This window comes from Gadus morhua, chromosome 10 (genome assembly GCF_902167405.1).
Source record: "Gadus morhua chromosome 10, gadMor3.0, whole genome shotgun sequence".
In the NCBI taxonomy this organism is placed as follows: domain Eukaryota; kingdom Metazoa; phylum Chordata; class Actinopteri; order Gadiformes; family Gadidae; genus Gadus; species Gadus morhua.
The window spans coordinates 20,732,625-20,745,570 of record NC_044057.1 but is presented as its reverse complement, the minus strand read 5'-3'; the positions used below and the strand labels follow the sequence as shown (position 1 = coordinate 20,745,570).

Below are 12,946 nucleotides of genomic sequence, written 5' to 3'. Positions count from 1 at the left end.
TAATATCCAAACAGAATTTCGATATAATTTAAACTTTATTCAGAATCACAGTTTTAGTTTCATACCGGCAACGTTTTCAGTTGGTCTCATTGATTTACATTGACGCTGGAGCGTGTCACTGTCCAATCTGGCAGTGTTGCCAGGTTGGGCGGTTTTACTCGCCGGATTGGGCTAGGGCGTGTCTAGGCGCCCATGATGCGGAAGAAAATCTCTCTAATCTAAAATTATATTAATTATATATAATTGTAATTATTGTTAAATAATAATTGTTGCCCAGATGGCAGGAGGAGTGTAATTTAAAGATCACATATAGAGAATGATCGGGGGGGTTAGTAATTTATACTTCCATGGACGGTAAACAAACTCGTTCGTGATGCTACAATGCAATATATATATATATTTATTTTTTTGATATCCAGACATTTTTTGCGGGGACACTTTCCTGTTCCCCGCTAATGAGCAGTTTATATAGGAATGAATGGGCGCCATTTTGGAATCCGGTGTTCATTTTATAGTATGTCCATGGGGAACACCCAGTAATGGTGACGCCATTGTGAAAGGAAGGGATAGGAAGCTGCGCACGCCGATCTAACCCGATAGACTTAGCTGAAAACCTGCTCCCAGGTTTGGTAGAGAGCATAAGTCACCATGGTTATACAGCGACGCTAAAAGAGAGACTTTCGTGTCCCAGCTAACCCAGGCTTTGAGCGCAACGTACCTCGCTAACCCACTAATCGAGGTTCGTAGTACAGGCCATGGTACATGCGTATTGTATAAACAACTCTGGTGGCATAGTGCCACAAACTGGTCAGAATGGGAGGTAGGCTACAATACACTATACCGCAATACTTCACCTGATTGGTCTGTTTGACTTATTGCAAACAAATATGGATCCCTTCTCAGCTATAGAGGGAAAAAAACAACGTCTGAAGCAAACCCTGTTTATTGATTCATAAAGTGCCCAAACTTACAAAAAACATTACAATACTCTTCAAGTATTTCATGCATTTGACTTACTCTTGGCAGTCGTTGCTGCTGGAGGCAGTATTGTGTATGCGGGGAAATCGGAGGAGGTGTGTGTGTGTGTGTGTGTGTGTGTGTGTGTGTGTGTGTGTGTGTGTGTGTGTGTGTGTGTGTGTGTGTGTGTGTGTGTGTGTGTGTGTGTGTGACATTATTTGGATGAACACTCACTTTACCATGCCACAGTTTCCGAGGCGCTATGCTCGGCACACTTGCTCAAACTGTACTGCTTAGAGAGCCTCTCCAGAAGAACTTGAATTTATTTATATATGCCATGATTTATTTTTGGGGGGTTTGAAGTCGTAATGTCAACAGCTCAAACCACACGGAAACATACGGGAAATCTTTGGGAATCTATTTAAAAAATAATAATAATTTAAAAACGTATTTTTCCTTTGGCACAATGCTGCCTTCATTCAACGGCAACGTATATTTGGTCCCACTCCTTGACCGTAGCAAGTGTTCTAATGCCACTTCTGAACCTGTCAACATTTTGACTTTAAGCTCAGCCCTCTAACAGGGGGTCAATTAATTCACAGAGGTTCTCCCATGAAGCCTAATTTTAGATTATCAATAGATACTCTTCTGAAATAACACATGAAAAACAACCACATCATGGAACTGTCCACCTCAGTGAAAGGAAGTCTAGTGGAAGCAGCCGTCTCTCTTTTGTGGTCTGCAATAGATGACAAAATAGTGAAACCATACATTCACCACCCAAAGAGCCTTCCTCAGATAGAGGGAGGAGTTTGGCAGAGCGAGCCCATAGCTCACGCTCACATCGTCTGTCCGGGTGACCGGCATCACCCCAGCCGTCCACCTGAAATCCACCTCCGGGAGCAGTAGTTCCAGCAACACCACAACCCACACCAGGCCACAGCTGAGCTGGGCGTACCGGGCTGTCCTGAGCCCGCGCGTCTGGAGGGGCCAACGAGACACCAGCACCCCCTCTAGCCCCAGAAGCCCCAACAGGATGAGCGAGGCCAGCAGGTGGGCATCCAGGAGCTTCTCAGCCAACACGCACGGCACCGCACAGCTCCGCCACCACCACACCCACCTTCCTGCTGTCTCCTGGGCCACCCCTCCCGGCGCAGCAGCCTCCATCACAGCGAGGTCGAGGGTGGTCAGCGCCAGCCGCAGTGCCAGGTAGGGGAGGGGGAGGAGGCCTGCAAGGGCAAGCTGCCGCAGGAAGACGCTGGAGGGCTTGGTTGAGATGTGGGGCGAGCGCAGCAACGACAGGGCCTTCATGCTGATCACACAACCCACCACCAGGGGCAGCATGGCGCAACGGGGAGACAGAAGTACCGTCACTTGTTTCAGAAGAAGGAACCGCCGGAGAAGGCCCATGGGGGTGGACAGCGCCATCTCCTCGGAGAACATCTGCCGACACCACGATTTCAAACCATAGTTTGATCTGCCATTGAGAACAAATAAGTCAAATAAAGGCTGTACTGAATGAGGACTACGTCATTTAATGCATCTGTTATGCGTCAACAATTGTTAATGGTTTTAATAGGGGTGGTTTTGTGTATTGTGTGTTCACTTACACCTGCACTATTAAACTATTCTACTGCAGCTATTAACTCCAGCTATCAATATCTGAACTACTTTTATTTATCTGACCTAAATTGATTAAGAATAAAAATGTGCTCATCAACAAGTCCACCCATCCAGGGTCTATTCCAGTCCACTTGTACCCCAATAATCTAAAACTGGCCCACCTGTGTGTGGGTTCATTTACAATAGGAGCCCAATCCGGAAATCAAATCAAATCAAAAGTGGCATCAGGAAGAAGTACAGTTTTGTTTGGAGGTGTATGTGGCAATGATACCACATTCCTTTCTTGGATCTGCCTCGATTACAATACACTACAGAGACTTTACTATACAATACAGTATGGTCCAGTAGAGTCATGTGTCATAGCTGGTTCCAGAGAACACCGGTAACTTTCCTTCCCCTCCTTCTGCCCCAGCCTCTGACATATCGGAGTTGAAACCACCAACAAGACGTCTGTTTGAACTCACCTCAGTGTGGAACCAAAGCCGAAAGTCATAGCTTGGGGGTTCCTTGCCGGATTCTCTTCTCTGTGGTCCCTCTTCATCTCCTCCATTTACAAACCTGTTTCTTATGGGGGTGCAGAACCCTTCTCACCACGTTTCACTTTAAGAGCCTCTGTGGAGGAATGACATACTGTATAATGCCAAGCTGCATCAAGATCCGGGCGTGGCCTGACTCATGAGATTCAAGTCAAGTCAAGTCCATTTTATTTCATGGGTATAGCACTTCCTTTTGTAACTGTCATGTCTTGTTTTGGTGTGTTCTTGTTTTACTTTAGTATGTCTGTCTTGTTTCTCCCCATGTCCATAAGTTTCCCTTCTGTGTGATTATTGCTCCCTCCCCTAATGTGTTCTAGCTGTTACTTGTTGCGTGCCCTGTGTTTAGTATTTAAGCCCTTGTCTTTCCTTTGTTCCTTGTCGGATCATTTTAGTTTGTGGTGAGTTGTGTCGTGTGTGTTCCCGGTGTTCCCCGCGTCACCCGTGTTCCTTGCCTTTTGCGTTAATAAATTATCCTTTTATTGAACTGTCTGCGATTGGGTCCGACCTGCCTGCCTGCCATCCGCTAACCTTGACAGAATGATCCGACCATCATTGGACCCAGCGGACGCTCTTTTTGTTGGAGGCTGTGTTGGGGCGTACGCGCAGCCCTGTTGCTTCAAGGCCCGGGTTGGAGGGTGCCTTATGGACTCTCAGAGTGGGGGTGGTGAGTTTGGAGTGCCATCCGGTTCCATATTTCTCTCCATCCCCTGAGCTGACTCCGGTCCCCGAGCCCTGTCCTGTTCCTGAACCCTACTCCTTCCCGAGGGTGCCCCTCTTCCAGAACTTCCAGACCTTCCAGAAGGGGGCCCGCCCTCTACCTTGCCTTCCAGAGGGGTTCCGCCTTCTAAATCTTCCAGAAGGGGCCTGCCCTCTACCTTGCCTTCCAGAGGGGCCCGCCTTCTAAACCTTCCAGAAGGGGCCTGCCCTCTACCTTGCCTTCCAGAGGGGCCCGCCTTCTAAACCTTCCAGAAGGGGCCCGCCCTCTAACTTCCCTTCCAGAGGAGTCCCGCCTTCCAGACATTCCAGAAGGAGCCCGCCCTCTACCTTGCCTTCCCGAGGGGTTCCGCCTTCCAAACCTTCCAGACCTTCCAGAAGGGGCCCGCCCTCTACCTCGTCTTCGTCTTCACCGCTGCAGGCCTCTGCGTGTGCCCCAGGCCGTCCGCCTGACATCTCTCCGTTCTGCCCCACTCCAGTTCCAGTTTTGGTTCTCTCCTCCTGGCTCCCTCTCCACCCACCCTATTTGGATTTTACTTTCTTTTTTTTGCCGTCGCCTGGTAGTCGAGCCTTGAGGGGGGGGGGGGGGGTACTGTCATGGTCTGTCTGTTTCCTTGTCTTGTTTTGGTGTGTTCGTGTTTTACTTTAGTATCTCTGTCTTGTTTCTCCCCATGTCCTGTTAAGTTTCCCTTCTGTGTGATTATTGCTCCCTCCCCTAATGTCTTCCAGCTGTTACTCGTCGCGTGCCCTGTGTTTGGTATCTATGCCCTTGTCTTTCCTTTGTTCCTTGTCGGATCATTTTAGTTTGTGGTGAGTTGTGTCCTGTGTTTTCCCGGTGCTACCGGTGTTACCTGTGTTACCCGTGTCACCCGTGTCACCCGCGTCACCCGGGTTCCTTGCCTTTTGCGTTAATAAATTATCCTTTTATTGAACTGTCTGCGATTGGGTCCTACCTGCCTGCCTGCCACCCCCTAACCGTGACTAACAGTCTCAATGTGCACCCCCCCCCCCCCCCTCAACCCTAAGCCTCAGAATTGCATACAGACAAGGAGAAGAAATATGGATTTTTTATTTGCCAATCTCAAAAACATTTACAATGGAAACTCTCACTCGGCAATCCCTCCCTCTCTCTCACCACTGAACATATAACAGCAAAAGCTATCCCTTCCTAAGTCTTTCTCCAATCTCCCCCATGTTTAAACACATCTTCCAGGAACAGTTGTCTTGATGACATCACCATCGAAAGTCTTCCAAAGTATCGTCCTCCTAACCCGTTATGTAGCAGTGCAGGAAAAGCCTGTTGGAAGATGTTGAGTTCGAAAATAGCTTATATGCCTCAGCTGCTGGGCTGGGTCAAGTTTAATATTTAGTGTCGATGACCTAAGATCAAGCTAATAAAGTCTCCCCAGTGATCCATGAGATCAAGCTAGAGTGCTTTTGGGATTATTTCTTGTGTAATGTAGGCTTGAGCACCTCAAATCGACCCATTCATAATCCGATTATTTGTGTTTTCGTCTAAAAAGCCATTAAGGACATTACCCAATGGTTAATGTGGTCCTTTATGTTGGGCATCAAGTGAGCCAGTTTCCCAACAGAGACCTCTTACGTTTATCTGTCAAAGACTGACTACTACAGATGAGTATCTCATCTCCCTTTCCTTTCCAAACCACTAATGAACTGTATCTAAGCAAATCACTCTCTGGAACTCAACGATAATTTGGATGCCTTGGGGCCGGCTGGAGTTGCTGCTAAGTCCTCAGTTCCCCTACTGTCTGACCCTCTGTCAGACACCGTGAACCCTATGGTTGTACGCTCTACAAATCACATCTCTCATCCACACTTTGCTCAATGACAAAGGACACCGCCTTCACCGGGACGCACTCATTCTCAGTCCATGCAGATACAAAAGTATGTCATGTTGTGCTTACGAGAGCTGCTCTGCTCTCTGTCCAGGAAAACGTGTGCAGAAGAAAAAGTTTAGAATCCAAATACAGGTGGATAAACATACATAAGTGCATGTTTACACAGTGCTACAATTTCTACGTATTGATACAACAAGTTTGACTATGATATTTGAGGCCGTTTTTTGACCGACACCAACTAACGTACACCAACCTGGGTGTGTCTGACAACATCACCGCCCAGAGCAATCATTTCCAAAGGCAGACATGCTCATGCCTGTCTTTGGGGCTTGACATAAATGATTCTCGATCTGGTTTGCCTTGGTCTGTCTCTGGGATATGGAACAGGTGGTACAGCTTAGTGCTGCGTGGAACCGTTCCACATGATCGCGCTTTATGTTCTGTGTAACCATGGACATGACATAGAACTTGAGTACTTACCACTCCGTACTCACAGATTCTGTATGAAAACACGTTTTTAGGAAATGGAATGGAATGGAAAAGTGCTTGTTGTGTGCTGTTATACTTCAGAGCCCAGCGAGGAAGGGAGTTCTGAACCACTTCATCCACAATCTCTGCAGCATCAGCTGTCCTCATTTTACAGCAGCGTCAACCTATTTTTGAGCTCTTCTTCTCGCTGTCGATAGATCTCACTCAGCATTACTGCAGCCCACTGTTCACTCTTGTGGTGTCCCATTTTCAATGTTGTGATGAGCTTTCTGAGCAAATAATTGGTTGACCTACATAGACAACCTAGTTCATTGTGTCAACCACACAAGATTTAATCGCAAAACTTTTTTTCAAGCCACTTCCCATGGCATTCTTTCTTTGCTTATTTTTTGTTTCCTATAATGTTAAGATGTTGCTTCCACTATAGGCTTAATATCATTTTCTTTCTTTGCCTCTTGCCTTTACAAAATGTAACCAACATATTTGATTCATAGTGAAAAACCCATTTTGTTTTACCTCTGCTTAACCAAACCATATTCCTTTGAGATTAACAGTTGGGCTCTATGGTGTCATATTGACGAATTAGCGTGGATGAATGCTTAAATTAATGAGATATGCATCGCTACTGTCTACTCCCTCTCTCCCCCTCTTTATCTCACTATCTCTCCCTCTGCCTCACTGAGCTGCACAAATATTGAAAATGTTTCAGCAAGTGTTAATCATGAGCATAAATAAACACATGGTGCATGGGGAATACTGGCCCTGGTGATGGCCCCAGGCCCCGGGCCAAGCCGCTCTCTAGCCCCACGTTTGAGTATACAGCTGTGGAGATCTTAGCTGTCCCATTGGGGGAAGAGCGTCACGTAGCTTGGGACCATGGACTGCTTCTATTCCTCCGAGTAAAAGATCCAATCCAAATAAACTGAAAGAACATGGCAAGGTCTGCAGCTCATTTGTTATGAGGCAGAGTAAACAAGTATCGCATTGACTCAAACATGGTCCTTAATCCTCTAGGATGTGATAACACATCAAATACCATAGATGTTACCATTAATACAGACTGAAACCTGAAGACATATTCAAACCTTGAAAGGTTTGAATTGCACAACCAGTTAAACAGGACACAACAGAGCTAGACCTCTAGACAGACGCTTACCATTCAACAAACACAACCACAACACTTTGTAAAAGCCTTGTAATAGGCTCTGACCATGCAGCTCAGGTCGGGTAGAAATGCTAAAAGCCGTTATGATGCATTTGTGTTGTGGGCACAGTTGTGAGGCAAAAAGATTTGCTCTCAGAAATTTCGCCCTCATCATTAAGTCAATTAGAGTTGGATTAGTCATCCCTCATCCCACCACACCACCAGAACCTTTGTTCAAATCAGTTGGTAATTTCCACCGCCATCTCCACAGTCCATTTGTTAAGTAGCAGCAGCTCATTAGCAACACAAAATAGGGAGGAAATGGGTGTGTGCTAAGTGGTTGCCTTCCTTATTACTAGGTTTTGTTTCATTGTGTATTGCATGTGTTTTGTTTTCACGTGCATCCTAACTTTACACGCCTAGCCGCTGAATACAGCCTGACCTTCGTCCGACCATGACCCTATGCTGAGCCTTGACCCTGCTTTTCAAGGATTCAAGTATGTGGTTGGTTGAGCAATATTCTCCTTTTTGGAAATACCAACATTGAAAGTAAAGACTGCAGTGTTAAGATTATATCCATGCAGGTGTTTTTTTCTCATATAATCTTTCCTTGCTTGCCGCAGCAACACAGGTCCAACAAGTTCATATTTTTCCTCTGACATGTAGACACAACTAAGAAGTAATCTTAACGGGTGGAGGCTCTTAAATCAGCTGGGAGGAATGTGAGAGAGAAAACTATTTTAACCAAACTTTCTCCGGAAATAAAGCTTACAACTAGAGAAGATTCTTAATTGGACTAAATGAATGATTAAAATTATTTTATGTTTTATTTAATATCTAAGAAAGCTATAATGCGTTTGATTCAGTTATATTAAGTCGTAACTACCAGGCCTGATAGTTAAACCAAATTTGATGAACAGCCTATCATAAATATGCCTATCCATTATTGCCTATATGTATTGACAATATATGTAAATTTGTATAATATATGATATCCTCGGAGTCGGAAATGACTTTCATTTGTTAAGAGAATGTAGGAGGATACGTTTTCTGGGAAGACCACAGTGACGAGCTCCATTCAACTTGAAGCGCGTCCTTCTAGTCAACAGTTGACTCAGGACACGCATTGCTCGCTGTTCTAAATGCGCAACTCGCAACTCGTAATTCGATACAAATTAATCAAGTGTGAATACGCCTAGGACAACATTGAATGAATATGGCACTTACAAACAATTACTCCGGGACTGGACTGGTAAGATTATTGACGATTCTTTTTATTTTGTAACTAATTATGAATGCTGAATTGTTGGTGTATTTAAAGTAAAGTAAAATACAAATAGGCTACATCCGAAGACGTTTTGCCGATGAGAGGTTTGTAAAGTGACATTGAACATGGCAAAACTACGACAACAATCGCAGTTGGCGGCTGACGCCTGAAATACTTAGTAGCTATAGCCAAAATGTAAGAATGTCTACGAGTAATGAGCTATTATATGGTCTCTTTCATAACATTGTCTAGATATGAACTTTCGATCAAGAAATTGTTGTTTTTGTTTTGCTGCAGCAGGCATGTTATCAGATTAAAAACTCACAGATGACTACAAAATGAGTCAAACTGAACTATTTTTTTATATCTATCATCTGTCTGTTTGTCTAACCGCCTGCCTATCTATCTGTCTGTTTGTCTATCCGCCTGCCTATCTATCTGTCTGTCTGTTTGTCGGTCTGCCTGTTTCTATGTCTGACTTTCCTTCGCTTCACCTTTCTGTCTATCTGTTCATCTCTCTGTGTGCCTGCTTGGCTATATGTCTGTCTGTCCATCGGCCTGCCTGTCTGTCCGCCTGCCTGTCTATCTGTCTGTGTGCCTGCTTGGCTATATGTCTGTTTGTTCATCTTCCTGCCTGTCCATCTGTCTGCCTTTCTGTCTGTCTGTCTGCCTTCCTGTCTGTCTGTCTGTCTGCCTGTCTGTCTGTCTGTCTGTCTGTCTGTCTGTCTGTCTGTCTGTCTGTCTGTCTGTCTGTCTGTCTGTCTGTCTGCCAGGCTGCCTGTCTGTGTGTCAATCAGACAGAGAACAAGACAGAGTGTCCGTCCATCGACAACTTCCGGAACCAGGTGTACTCCACCATGTACTCCATCATCACCCTGCTGGGGTTGCTCGGCAACGGCTTCGCCCTTTTGGTGCTGCTGCGCACCTACCAGAAGAAGTCGCCCTTCCAGGTGTACATGATGAACCTGGCCGTGTCGGACCTGCTCTGCGTCAGCATGCTGCCCTTCCGCATCCACTACTACGCCAACAAGGGCCAATGGTACCTGGGAGACTTCATCTGCCGCATCAGCTCCTACACCTTCTACGTCAACCTGTACTGCAGCATCCTCTTCATGGCCGCCATGTCCGTCTCCCGCTTCCTGGCCATCGTGTTCCCCGTGCAGAACATACGGCTGGTGACAGAGTGCCGGGCGCGCCTGGCGTGCATCTTCATCTGGGTCTTTGTGTGCGCCATGTCCTCACCCTTCCTCATGTCGGGGGAAACCCAGGACCCCTTCACCAACAAGACCAAGTGCTACGAGCCGCCCAGGAACGGGACGAGCACCAAGCTGGTGGTGCTCAACTACCTGTCCCTGGTGGTGGGTTTCCTCATCCCCTTCCTGATCATACTGGTGTGCTCGGCGGGCATCATCCGCTCGCTGTGCCTGCGCCGGACGCATACCCATAGAGGGTCGAAGGGCAGCCGGGCCATCCGCATGATCGTCATCGTCCTGGTGACCTTCCTGGTGTGCTTCACGCCCTACCACGTGCAGCGCAGCGTGCACCTCAGCTTCCTGTCCAACGGGTCTTGCGAGAGGCTGATCTTCATGCAGAAGTCGGTGGTGGTGACGCTGAGCCTGGCCGCGTCCAACTGCTGCTTCGACCCGCTGCTGTACTTCTTCTCCGGGGAGGGGTTCCGTCGCCGCATGTCCACCATGCGCACGTCGGGGCGGAGGTCCATCCAGCTCAAGCAGGGCAAGGCAGGTGAGCCTCTGGCCGGAGACCTGAACATCAGGTCGGCGGCGGAGTAGTTGGGATTGATTTGAAGCGAGGACCTCATTTAGGAAGGGTGAGTAAATATGAGATAAGTGGAGTGCATCGATAGGGTGTTTTAAGGGGGCCACTGTGAGTCGGGTTGGCTAAAGGTATTAAGGCATGATACAGAAGTAGTTAGTAAAGTAAATAATGAAGTAGCTATACAGGGAGATACAGTGAAATAAAGTACTGTTTTGGTTTTGGAAACGGACAGCACAGCACGGAAATATGTATGAATTTTAAGAAAAAAGTATGGATATAATGAAGTGGCTGAAACCTGAAATACATTGTAACAAGCCAAAATGTATGAATGTCTACGAGTAATAAGCTATTATATGGTCTGTTTCATATCATTGTCTATATATGAACTTTCGATCCAGAAATTGTTGTTTTTGTTTTGGTGCAGCAGGCATGTTGTCACGGAAATATGTAAGAATTTAAAGTAAATTGAACATTTCCTCAGTATGGATATAATCAAGTGGCCTTCAAATGAAGATCAAACATGTATTGTACTGACATTATTGCTAGATCTGTAATTAATTTATCCATTAAGTAATTCAATTTTACTGAACATTATTGCTACTGTAGAAAACATATGGCGGACGGATATCCGAGTCTAATGCAATTATGGTTTCAACCCATGGATTGAATTCCTCATCAGGGAACCTATCCTATACTTTGAGAGGTTGGAATCACAATATATACTCTTTGATGTTCTTGTATTCTGAAATGGCTGGTACCCCAACTGTGGTAAAAAAAGAGCAGCAGCCAAGATTTTGAGCATTATTTGTTAGAAATGGCACAGCCATCCGTCTAGTGAGTTCAATATGCTGTGCGCTGTGCTTACTTTCTGACCAATAAGGGCATCCCTTCCGCAATTGGGTCAGGGGATCAATATTGCCTGTCAATCAAATTCTCAGTGCATGGAATCAACCACTTCTCAATGGCAAAGAAATAGACGGATGGAGGGAGTTTGATTTCCATATCTTGCTCCCTTATGCTTTTTTCTGCTACCTTGCTCTCACAACTCTCAACACCTACATCCTTTTAAAGGGGCAACTATAAAAACTTTCTAGTTTGACTGATTACTGTTTGTGAGCAGCAGAGGGAGCACACAGTGCATGGTTTCTTTCTGTATGATTGTCATTCTCCTTGCATGTGTCTCAGTGCTGCTAGATCCTAGTTGGAACACAAGAGGCCATTTGATAAAGACCTCTATACTCTGACTGCTATACTTGAATATTATCATGCTTAGCCTTGGCATAAATGCATTGTGTATGGAGGTCCAACTAGTGTTATGTGTACTTAAAGTGTCTGGTTGTTGTATGCAGAAGTTGACAAGCGTTCATCAAGTATTGTTTCATTTCCTGTCATTCCATGTTGTTCATGTTTAACTTTGAATGTGAGAAATAAAATTTCATTTTATATGTGAATGACCTTTAAAGTGGATTATGTTTTCAATTCATATTGTATTATTTGAAACCTTTATAAAAGTTGTGTAATGCAATAACTTGTGATCATGGGATTAACCCTTTGAATTGTGTATGTAATTGCATGCCGGATTATAGTGTCCACTGGCTGTCAGCCACAAGTTTTTCATGTTAGACCAGGGCTACAGTTTCGCCCCAGAAATGGGATTTGCTAGATCGGGCGACTTTCAGTGGCCTAGTCCGCACAGTTAAACCAAAAGCCATAACAGAATTTCAGGATTTCTACAATTATTATCTATTGAACGGGGGGGGTTGTTTATTTCTATGACAACATATAACCACTCACCCTCTGCTTTATATCTTTTTGTTTGACATCATTTTTCACATTGAGCACCAATTGTTTTTGTTCTGATCTTCTGACAATAAATTAGGCTTGATCCGACCGCGTAGCGGCCCAGCAAGACAGTGCAATGCATACATTGATGACTGGAATAAAGCAGCAATCTAATTAAGTGTATAAGAGCGTTAAAATGACCAACGGGGTACAAATACAAAGAAAATAAATCTCTTTACGGGCACAGCCATTTTTGTTGAGAGTGTCATCACTGAACTCGGCATGCTCTCAGAATTCCGAGGGGGCCCGACCAAAAGGGGGCCTTGCCTCCATGAAATGCCGCAAGAAAGCTGGCAGATATTCCCACTTGCAACTCGGAAGGCTGGTGTCCGAGGCATCTGGACCACACCAAAGGGCTCCTGTATTGGACCGCGAGCCGAGGGGAACTAAGTGAGTTGGCGTAGCCAAAACACTGAGCCTCCTTACAACAAGTCCTTCAGCGTGACGGGTCCCGCCCCATCGGAATGTATAATTGGTTGTCTGAAAAGGAGGCACAGGGCCCTTCTGAAAGACATCGGGTGAACTATTAGGGCCCGTCCACATACTTGATTGGTTGCCTGAGAAGGAGCGGCTAGACGATGGATGAAGGTTTTTTTTCTCTAGGGGGCCGCACGCTGCCGCATGCGCTCTCTTCTTCTCATCAAAGACGCTAGCGCTCAGAAAGTGTGTGTGTGTGTGTGTGTGTGTGGGGGGGGGGAGCTAGGCCCTGAGACTTGTTGAAAAACGAGCTCATTAT

The 12,946-nt window shown here is 45.7% G+C and overlaps 2 protein-coding genes across 2 annotated transcripts; one reads left to right on the top strand and one right to left on the bottom strand.

The window, feature by feature from the left end:
• Nucleotides 1-983: 983 nt before the first annotated feature.
• On the bottom strand, nt 984-3,181 carry LOC115552748 (uncharacterized). The gene is made up of 2 exons (XM_030369063.1): nt 3,045-3,181; nt 984-2,434 (listed from the first exon to the last, which is right to left on the bottom strand). Exons 1-2 carry the CDS (start codon nt 3,128-3,130, stop codon nt 1,666-1,668), a joined length of 855 nt encoding a protein of 284 aa, XP_030224923.1. The 5' UTR covers nt 3,131-3,181; the 3' UTR covers nt 984-1,665.
• Nucleotides 3,182-8,227: 5,046 nt separating this feature from the next.
• On the top strand, nt 8,228-11,830 carry cysltr1 (cysteinyl leukotriene receptor 1). The gene is made up of 2 exons (XM_030369197.1): nt 8,228-8,577; nt 9,366-11,830. The coding sequence occupies exons 1-2, from the start codon at nt 8,536-8,538 to the stop codon at nt 10,380-10,382; spliced, it is 1,059 nt and encodes a 352-aa protein (XP_030225057.1). The 5' UTR covers nt 8,228-8,535; the 3' UTR covers nt 10,383-11,830.
• The last annotated feature ends 1,116 nt before the right edge of the window (nt 11,831-12,946 follow it).

Excerpts from the sequence above, each read along its gene's own strand:
- LOC115552748 (XM_030369063.1), bottom strand. The coding sequence starts at position 3,130 with ATGGAGGAGATGAAGAGGGACCACAGAGAAGAGAATCCGGCAAGGAAC. Across the intron at positions 2,435-3,044 it reads GGCTTTGGTTCCACACTGAG|ATCAAACTATGGTTTGAAAT; the intron begins GTGAGTTCAAAC and ends TCTCAATGGCAG.
- cysltr1 (XM_030369197.1), top strand. The coding sequence starts at position 8,536 with ATGAATATGGCACTTACAAACAATTACTCCGGGACTGGACTG. Across the intron at positions 8,578-9,365 it reads ATTACTCCGGGACTGGACTG|GCTGCCTGTCTGTGTGTCAA; the intron begins GTAAGATTATTG and ends TCTGTCTGCCAG.